Here is a 10,757-nt window from a genome sequence, read left to right on the forward strand (position 1 = left end):
ACTCTGCCCCTTCTGCCCCCCCTCCGAAAGGAAAACTCCCCTTTCCTCATCTTTTTGTTCTTATTTCCCAGTTATATACCTGATTATGACCTTCACTACTCCAGTTCTGCCACCCTCAACCATCCAAGGTCTGTTCCCTCCCTAATTGACAGTGTTGTTGTTGTTGTTGTTGTTGTTGTTGTTGTTGTTGTTGTTCGTATTCCGCCCTATACCCGCAAGTCTTGGGGCGGTTCACAAGTTAAAATCACAATATAAAAACGTAAAATACATAATAAAAACGAAAACAAAAACAGCCCCATAATCCCCCTCTCTTTATGCTGTTTCCACCTTATGTCTGGAACGTCTAGACATACCTTTGATTACCTTAAAAGGGCATTCAACACATTCATGGGGGATAAAGCTATCAATGGCTGCTAACTATGATGACCATATACTATTATATAACGTATGGGGGACAAACAGCAGGAGCGGACTTTGGTCATATGGCACTCTGAGAAAGGACAAAATTTAGGCAAATTTAGACTTTACAGAGAGCCGCCCGCCTGTATGTTAGCTATTGTGTATTATTTCCCTTCAAAATATGGTACGCTAGCCCTTCTGAGTATGTGGGAAGGGACTTTATGCTACAATTCCCAGAGCTTCCTGGGATAAAGGATTGACCATCAGGCCGGCCCTCCCATGAGGCAGATTGAATCGGTCGCCTTGGGCGGCGGAATCCCATGAGACATCAACCCCTAACAGGGTTGTGCAACTGTGGCTTCTGGCGAGATCTCGTGAGATCTCTCCTGAAGCCACTGCCACCTGACCCTGGTATTCTAAAGCATGGGTAGGCAAACTAAGGCCCGGGGGCCGGATCTGGCCCAATCGCCTTCTAAATCCGGCCCACGGACAGTCCTGGAATCAGCGTGTTTTCACATGAGTAGAATGTGTCCTTTTATTTAAAGTGCATCTCTCGGTTATTTGTGGGGCATAGGAACTCGTTCACTTTCCCCCCCAAAATATAGTCTGGACCCCCACAAGGTCTTAGGGACAGTGGACTGGCCCCCTGCTGAAAAAGTTTGCTGACCCCTGGGAGTATTCGTTCTCACAGTGAGTAGTTCTCAGAGTGGCCTAAACAGATGCCCGTAGGAAGTGAGACGTCAGTGACACAAGAGAGCTTTGCTCACCTGTGATTCCCAGAATCCTCTGCTACACAGGAGCCTGCAGCTGACCCTCACTATCCCTGACCACTGAATACTTTGCTGGCTGGAGCTCATGGGAAATGTCCGACAACATCTAGGGGGCCACAGGTGCCCTCCCCCCACCAGATCTGGCACCATGGCTCCATGGCTGACACACAGGGTTTCCTTGTAGGCTGAGGCAATGTCTAAAGGATTCCGTAAACTTTAAAACCACTGCCTTATCTTACCTCCTGACTTCTCCCTTAAGGTAAAGGGACCCCGACCATTAGGTCCAGTCATGGCCGACTCTGGGGTTGCGGCGCTCATCTCACTTTACTGGCCGAGGGAGCCAGCGTACAGCTTCCGGGTCATGTGGCCAGCATGACTAAGCCGCTTCTGGCGAACCAGAGCAGCGCATGGAAACGCCGTTTACCTTCCCGCCAGAGTGGTACCTATTTATCTGCTTGCACTTTGACATGCTTTCGAACTGCTAGGTTGGCAGGAGCAGGGACTGAGCAACGGGAGCTCACTCCATCACGGGGATTCGAACCGCCGACCTTCTGATCGGCAAGTCCTAGGCTCTGTGGTTTAACCCACAGCGCCACCCCTGCTTGAAATGCTACCTTTTCTGTGTACACAAGGGGAATGAATAGGGAAATAAGCGAGTGCCGTGCACAAAGAAGCCTTCGCGCATCTTTTGTTGCTTACGTTCCTGGAGCATGCGATTAGACTGCCTCACTGTAGATGCTGGGATATGAGGTCTAAACCTGTTTATGTGGACCAAACCCAGCGAGAAGGCAAAGAACCCTCATAAATCCTGGAAAATTCCTTGGGCCTTAAATTTGGGCACAAAAACCTGTTTTGAATGCTAGGGCTCAGAAGATGCAACACCATAGTGAGGAGAGTGCTCTGAGCATGTGAACAGTGCATATTTTTCATCGCTTTCTCTAACACTTCTAGGACTGGAGATCATTTTCCCCACAGGCTTGAACTTCTGGCTCCTCTTACTGCTGAAGCCTTGGCTGTGCACACCCCGTACATGTAAAGCACATGACGCCCCACAAAGAATATTGGGAACTACAGTTTCCACCACCCCAGTGCTTAGCTTATTTTTGTTAGTTGTTATTTTGTTCATGCTGATTATAAATGTCGTTATTGTGAATCATATAACACAGCTTTTTCTGTAATTGTGATGCTTAGCTTACATTTCAGCTGCTGTTTCGTTAAAGATGGTTTTATGGATTGCAATTGTTTCATTGGTGATTTGCTAGTTATTTTATATCAGCTGTGCTGTGTTGGTGATGTTCTATTACATGCTTTGCTACGTTCATGTCACTTATTGCTTGTAAGCTGCTTCGAGATTCCTCTGAGTGAAAAGCAGCACAGAAATACAAGGAACCAAATCTTAATCTCAAGGTAGTTGGTTCGAGCCCCACGTTGGGCAAAAGATTCCTGAATTGCAGGGGGCGGGATTAGAGGACCCCCGGGGTCCCTTCCAACTCTACAATTCTACGAAATCCACTCAAATCACCCTTCGCAAACTACAGTTCCCGAGATTCCTCAGAGAAAGCCACATGCTTTAAATATGTGTTAAATATGGCACGTACACAGCCTTCGTATTTAAGGTACCCCAAGGTTCTTTGCTGCTTTGTGCTGCGACAAACCAACGCAGCTGCCCTTTTGGAAATAGATCAGCAATGGATAGTTAAAAGGCCCCGTGAAACGAGACAGAACATCTCAGGGAACACCCTAGCGGAAAAACTCTTTAAAGTCCGCATGGCTGCCTTTTAACTAGATCCCACTGGGCAGGGAGCAGCCAAGATGGAGCCTTCTCTTCTCCCTGCCCTGTCACCTTGACATAAGAAGGATACACAGTGGTACCTCAGGTTAAGAACTTAATTCGTTCTGGAGGTCCGTTCTTAACCTGAAACTGTTCTTAACCTGAGGTAACACTTTAGCTAATGGGGTCTCCCGCTGACGCCATGGCGCGATTTCTCAACCTGAGGTAAAGTTCTTAACCCGAGGTACTACTTCCAGGCTAGCGGTGTCTATAAGCTGAAGCGTCTGTAACCTGAAGCGTCTGTAAACCGAGGTACCACTGTATTGAATAGCACTGTATGGAGAACCATGACGTCCGGGGGTTGGGCTAGATGATGATGATGATGATGATGATGATGATTTATTTATACCCCAGCCACTCTGGGCGGCTTCCAACAAAAAATTAAAATACCATAATATATCAAACATTACTCTAGGGGTCCCTTTACAATTCTATTATTCTATTCAGCGACCTGAAAGGAAGCCAGCCACACCGTCTGGTACTGCCATCAGGTTGCCAGTGGCTACAAGCCTCCCACAAGTTTTAGGGCGGCCTGGGACAGCTCCTGCAATAGATAGAGCATGAGGCTTGGTCATCTCAGGGCTGTGGGTTCAAAAGATCATTGAACTGCAGGGGGTTGAACTGGATGACCCTCAGAGTGGTTCCTTCCAACTATGCGATTCCGTGAAGTTTCTTGGCCACCTGTATTCACGAAATTCATATCCAAAGTTGAGAAGGGTAGCGCTTCTAAACCTCAGCCTTGACACCTTTTGATTCAGACCTGCAGAAACTTTTCACAGCCAAGATCTGGACCTGTCTAGGCAGAGGAGCAGCCGGATGACAGCATAAGAAGGCCTAGGAGCCAAATGTCCTGTTTCAATGCAGACGCCCGAGTCCACCAGCAGGGCCAGAGGGACAATAGTCCTCTCCTGCTCTTGTTCCCCGACAACTGGTATTTACAGGTATTTAAGTTCCAGGTTCAATTCCTGACATCTCCAGGTAACGTCTGGAAAGACACTGCCAATCAGTGCAGCCCTTACTAAGCTTGGTGGACCAATGATTTGACTCTGTGTAAGGCAGCCCTTAAAGGGACGCGGGTGGCGCTGTGGGTTAAACCACAGAGCCTAGGACTTGCCGATCAGAAGGTCGGCGGTTTGAATCCCCGTGACAGGGTGAGCTCCTGTTGCTCGGTCCCTGCTCCTGCCAACCTAGCAGTTTGAAAGCACGTCAAAGTGCAAGTAGATAAATAGGCACCGCTCCAGCGGAAAGGTCAACGGCGTTTCCGTGCGCTGCTCTGGTTTGCCAGAAGCGGCTTAGTCATGCTGGCCACATGACCCGGAAGCTGTACGCTGGCTCCCTCGGCCAGTAAAGCGAGATGAGCGCCGAAACCCCAGAGCCCTTAGCACAAAATATGGTTTGAAGCTGAACATTAAAAAAATTGAAGATCATGGCCACTGGGCCCATCACCTCCAGGCAAATAGAAGGGGAAGAAATGGAGGCAGTGAGAGATTTTACTTTCTCAGGCTCCATGATCACTGCAGATGGTGAAAGTAGCCACAAAATTAAAAGACGCCTGCTTCTTGGGAGAAAAGCAACGACAAACCTAGACAGCATCTTAAAAAGCAGAGACATCACCTTGCCAACAAAGGTCCATATAGTTAAAGCTATGGTTTCCCCAGTAGTGATGTATGGAAGTGAGAGCTGGACCATAAAGAAGGCTGATCACTGAAGAATTGATGCTTTTGAATTATGGTGCTGGAGGAGACTCTTGAGAGTCCCATGGACTGCAAGAAGATCAAACCTCTCCATTCTTAAGGAAATCAGCCCTGAGTTCTCACTGGAAGGACAGATCCTGAAGCTGAGGCTCCAATACTCTGGCCACCTCATGAGAAGAGAAGACTCCCTGGAAAAGACCGTGATGTTGGGAAAGACGGAGGGCACAAGGAGAAGGGGACGACAGAGGACGAGATGGTTGGATAGTGTTCTCGAAGCTACGAACATGAGTTTGACCAAACTGCGGGAGGCAGTGGAAGACAGGAGTGCCTGGCGTGCTCTGGTCCATGGGGTCACGAAGAGTCGGACACGACTAAACGACTAAACAACAACAAAGGCAGCCGTCTCTGTTCCTACGACGACAGCCTCTCCCATTTGTGTGACACTGTGTGTGTGTTTGGGTTGTGATTACTCAGCTGCATGAGAACTGCACTTGACACATGTTCAGAGGCACTGTATTGTTCACTTAGTCCAGGGCTGAGCATTGACGTTATTGAAGGTTCGAGATCAGAGACTGGCAAGGTGTCTTTCTTTCCTAGTGCGTGCCTTAATATAAAACGTCGCTGTGTGTGTATAGTTAAGTTTGGTTCTACATTACATACTCCTCTTGTGGGAGAGGAAAGAATTCTCAAACCATTTTGGGCAATTTGGCACATTTGTCTAAGTGGAATACCAGAATCATTTTGGAAGGCCAAAGCAGCAAGTATTGTGCACTGACTGAATATTAGATCCCGTCCTTTCTGAATATTGCACCTTGTGTTTTAACTCTGATTTTATTTTTTTCTGGAAACTATCCAATTTTCAAGCTGTATATATAAGACTATCGCTAACATCTGGCCTGAAGAAAATCCTCCTGATCTGTCCCCAGTGTGGAAACTTGAAAAGACGAATAAATAGCCGCAAAGTTATTTATCCAAAAATATGGATAAATATGGATATATTTGTGTGTGCTGCACATAGCTGCCTTAAAAGCAGCTGCTACTTATCCCTAATTTATTCTTATTTATCCAAATAAATAAATATGGACAAATAAGAATAAAATAGGGATAAGTAGCAGCTGCTTTTAAGGCAGCTATGCACGGCACACACAAATATATACTCAAGATCGTATTGCAGATTAGTTACCCTTCGTAGCTCACAATCAAGATGGCAAAAGGGGAATTTTCTCCAGCATTGCAATGCATACCTATGGGCGAAAGTGGCGTCTCAAACTCCAACTCCAACTAGCAATTGTGAGCACACAACTAAGGTCTGTGGCCCTTTCTTCTGGATTAATTTGGGGGGTTTTAAATTTTATTTTCTGAGTACGACGGTGGGCTTTTGTGTATGTGGTGGCATCTGTGTGTGTGTGTGTGTGTGTGTGTGTTTTAAGCACTGCTGAGTGATTACTGAGGGGAGGAGGCATATGAACAAAAAGAGACAGAGATGGATCTGTAACTGGATTCAACATGAAAAGCAGTTTCTGCGGAGGCCGGTCTTAATTATGAAATTCAATTAGAAAGCGTCAAGAATCCTTCCCTGCTCTCCCTCTGGCAGGATTAACTAGTGCTATCACAAAAGGGATGGTTTGATTAAGAAGGAGCTGATGAGGGAGGCGGGGGTGGGGCCAGCCCAATCTGAATTTTAGTTTCCATCATCTTAAGTCAAAGTTAAGTGTATGCATATCTTTTAAAAAATAAAATAAAAAAATCTGCACAGCCCAGACTCCCTTCAAAATATCCTAGGAAGTAGGGGAAGATATCCAAATATCCCCAAAGGATTCTATCTCTCTCTCTAAAAAAAAAAAAAATTAATCATAAGGGACACATATCAACTGATTCCTGAGCTTTATGTCCCAAGCTACATTCATCTTCCTCTTTTAAAATTAAAGAGACATACGTATCAAATATTAAGAACGAAATGCGGTGAGTTCCCAGGGTCAGTAAGGGAGGAAATGGTTGGTTTAAAGGGATTTCTTCTTTGCTCAGTGAAATTGACTGAAGCTGCAACCCAAGGGGGGGGGAGTGTCTCTTTGATCTCTGTGGGATTTCTGCCTGAGTAGGAATGCACAGGATCCCGCTATGATCCAGTGCACACTTGCCTGGGAGTTAAGATCCGGGTGAGCCTTACTTCTGAGTAAGCATCAGTTCTGCCTCCCAGGAAGCTTCAGGAAGAGCAGGGAGTCCTATAGGAGAGTTGAAGGGTTCTTGACAATGACCTCCTTCCTTTCCTTTTCCATCCCTCTTATTTGCAGATTATTGGGGGAGTGTGCATAAGAGAAATCTTCCTAAAGGAAGAATTTCCAGAGGGCAGGAGTCCTTAGTCGGTCGTAGCACAGCCAAGAAAGAGTCTTGTGGCAGCTGAAGGACTTAACCAATTATACAGTGGCATAAGATTTCCCGATCTAGAGTTTGCAGACTTTTCAGATGAGTTTTTTTTTTTGGGGGGGGGACACGACATAAGGAAGGAAACCGAGCCACAAACTGCTGCTTAAATATTGAAGGATGAAAATTATCTATATCTGTGCATTAGAGGCTTGGGTGGGGGGGAGTGGCAAGATGCTCTGGGGTACCATTCTTCCCTGAGAAGCGTTTGGAGAGGGTGGGTAAGGATGTATATCACGGACCACCCCTCCTTAACTTAATCGGAGTGCGGTGGCATTTTTGAAAAAGCACCCCCTCTCCACCATGAAAGGGCAGTTATCTCAGAAGGTCTGTAAGCCTATAGGAAACATCCCCTCCACGGCTGGGATTGCTAGTGAACAAATAACACAATCCTATGCATCTACTCAAGAGTACATCACATGAGACTCTTAATCTTAGGGTTGTGGGTTCGAGTCCTGCATTGCAGGGGGTTAAACTAGGTGACCCTCAGGGTCCCTGCCACCACACTGCCGGTCTACGATTCTATAACTTCCATATGTGTGTGTGTGTGTGTGTGTGTGTGTGTGTGTGTGTGTGTATAGATAGGTAGGTAGATATTAGACTTCTACAAAACATTGAAATGGATATGGACAACACACTATTCCAAACTCTGGGAAAAGTGGACTGCTCCTTTCCTCATCACATATGCACACCTGGATAAGTTAAGGGTACCTTGCAGGTTTCCGAGCATACAAAGGGTTATCTTAGCAAGTGAAGGGCAAACGAAAAGAACCATTTAAAAAATAAAATAAAATAAGTGTAACCGAATTAACTTTTTGGTCTCGATCCACTCGGCTCTTTATTGAAACACTTCCATGTCCCTGATTATTTATATTATCTGATCAGCTGAATACCCGAAGAATGACGGAATTGAGTTACAAGAAAGGAAATTCAGACTTAGCACCGGGAAGAACTTTCTGACACCGTTCAACAGTGCGCCAGACTCCCAACAAGAGGTGAAGCCTCCTTTACTTGGAGGTTTCATAGATGATATAGTTGGCATCCCTGGATTTTAGGGGGTTGGGCTGGATGACCCAACTCTACAATCCTAGCATTAAGTTTTGGGAAGGGGATTGAAGGATTCTGAGCCATCTTCCGACGCAGAACTGAGCCACGGTTGGTGCTGATATTTTGGGGGCTTTTGAGTAGACAGTCCAATTTCATTTCTGCAAGCATAATCTGCGGAGGGGCGTCTTCTTGCCCTAAAACACTGCGTAATGTGGGAGCGCATGATTCTTCCCTCCACCCCCATCAGGACCCCGGAGAGAGACCCCCCCAGCCCTCTTCCCTACCTGTCCGTTCTTGCACAAGTCCGCCCACATGCTGGTGCCGTCGCCTCCGCGCATCAGGACGTGGTAGGTGAAGAAATAGGTGCCGGGGATGTTGCACGTGAACTTGCCCGTGGTGGCCTCGTAGTTGTTGCCCAGGTTGGTCACCACGTCGTCGAATTTAAGGATCTCGTAGCCCTCGTGCGGGTTCTTGAGGCCTGCGTAAAAAGCCACGCGGGGCACCGTGGTGTAGGTGGCCGTGCTGATGGCCCCGTTGCCCAGGCCCGGCCCGGGCAAGCCAGGGGGGCCCGGTTTCCCGGGGTCCCCTTTCTCCCCCGGGGGCCCCATGGCCCCCGGTGGGCCCGGTTCACCCGGAGGCCCCGGCGGCCCGGGTTTCCCCGGCCTCCCGGGCTTGCCTTGCGGCCCTTGCACCAGCGTGGAGGGCGCGGGGAGCCCGGCGTGGCCGCTGCCGGCGAGGGTCTCTCCCGCCTCGGTCCGGATGGCGCTGGCGCTGGTGGTCTTGGCCAGGTAGGGGTCGCAGACCATGCGGCACGTGCCCAGCATCTCGTAGTGCCCGTCGATGCCCACCGAATTGACCAGCACCGGGATGAGGACCACCAAGATCAGGATCATCACCACCCCGATGGCCGCGGCCACCAAAGTTTTGCGCCCGAGGCTCAGCCGCTGCAGGGGCTGGACGCGCTGCCTCCCCGGGGTAGAAATGGTGACGGGTGGGCCGGGCGACCTGGCGAGGAGAAATAAAGGGTGATAATTTGGGGGAACCGAAACAAAACAACCACAGACGAGGTGGAAGGAGGGGCGAGGAAGCAGCAGCAGCAGCAGAAGAGGCAAGAAGAAGAAACTTGAAAAGAAACCGAGGATCCCCCTTTAGGTGGAGAGGAGAAAAGAGGAGCGCGCGAGCGCGCGTAAAAAACCGAGGCAGTCCTTGTTCCCGGTCTTCTTAAATATCACCCTTAAGACGGGATGCTCTGGGGTGGCCTTTTTATGCTCCACATGGAAAAGGGTTTTTCTTCTTTTCGGGGGAAGAGGAGAAAGAGAGAGAGAAAGAAAGAAAAACCCCGAGAGGGAAGAAAACAGCAGAACAGAAAGGAGAGGAAAAAAGAGAGAGGTCTTTTTTTTCCAGCTCCTCTCTCTCTCTCTGTGCTCAGTACATCTTAGTAAGATGCTATCATTGATTTGTCTCTCTCTCTCTCTCTCTCTCTCTTCTCTCCCCGCTTCCCTCCCCTCCTCACTCCATCCTCCTCCACCCCCTTGGAGGGGGGAGGAGAGAAAGGGAACGCGAGATGATAGGGCTGAAAGGGAGACGCAAGAGGCATTTGGGGGAAGAGTTTGCGCCCCACCCCACATCCTCCCCACCTTTAAGGCCGAGGAAGGGACGCTGGAGCGGGGAAAGTTAGGACAGGAGTCCCTGGGCAGGAGGTCGCCTCCCTTGTTCTTGTTATATTTGATTCTGGTGGTTGCTATGTTCAGCACCCACTTAAAGTCGAGGGGAGTGTATCTCCAGGGGCTAGAGGGACTTTGGTGATGTTGCTTCGTCAGCAGCTGTTGCCTGGAGAGAGACGCACCAAAATAAGGAGGGAGAGCCCAAAGTATTGACGCGAGTGGGATATCTTGCGAGCCTTTCCAGTGTTTGGGCATTTTCTTAAGACCCGAAAGGTTGGGATGGGGGTGTTGGTTGGTGGGAAGAGCCTTTCCCGATCCCAAATTTCAGGGAAGGTCACCTTCGTCAAGGAAGGAGTAGTTGGGATGGGTTCTTGCGGAAAGGCTGCGGCTGGATCAAAGCGAGGGTAACCTTCACAAGCCCACAGACGATATTCCGAAGGTTTGCTTATCAGAGCGCCTCAAAATGTTTGTGTATGAATACGTGTGGATTCACGATACACACACATCATTGCCCCGAGGAAAAAAGTTAAACCCTACTGCATACACACAATACCTTTAAAGCACACTTAAATCACATACTTGCCCAAGAATCCTGGAACCTGTCGTTTACCTCTCAGAGCTACAGTTCCCAGCACCCTTAACAAACTAGAGTTCCCACAGCAGAATGTACTTTGAATATATGGTGCGTACACAGCCTCATATGCACACATTTTTCAAAGGCACAGGCAAACTCCGGTCCTCCAGGTGTTTGGGACTACAATTCCCATCATCCCTAGCTAGCAGAACCAGGGGTCAGGGATGATGGGATTTGTAGCCCCAAACATCTGGAGGGCCAGAGTTTGGTTATGGCTGCAGTCTGGAGCAAGGATGGAGAAGCTGTGGTCATCCAGATGGGGTTGGACTCCAATTCCCATCAGCCTTTGCTAGAGTG

The 10,757-nt window shown here is 48.5% G+C and overlaps 1 protein-coding gene across 1 annotated transcript in view; it reads right to left on the reverse strand.

Annotated features, from left to right (window-relative positions):
• Positions 1 to 9,167, reverse strand: part of C1QL1 (complement C1q like 1) — a 46,289-nt gene extending 37,122 nt beyond the window's left edge. The window contains exon 1 of the mRNA XM_081166862.1: positions 8,447 to 9,167. Coding sequence (XP_081022988.1) covers positions 8,447 to 9,055 — 609 coding nt within the window. The 5' untranslated portion in view covers positions 9,056 to 9,167. The remainder of the gene's footprint in view (positions 1 to 8,446) is intronic.
• Positions 9,168 to 10,757: the final 1,590 nt, after the last annotated feature.

Source organism: Podarcis bocagei (assembly GCF_964188305.1).
Source record: "Podarcis bocagei genome assembly, chromosome: 13".
NCBI classification, from domain to species: domain Eukaryota; kingdom Metazoa; phylum Chordata; class Lepidosauria; order Squamata; family Lacertidae; genus Podarcis; species Podarcis bocagei.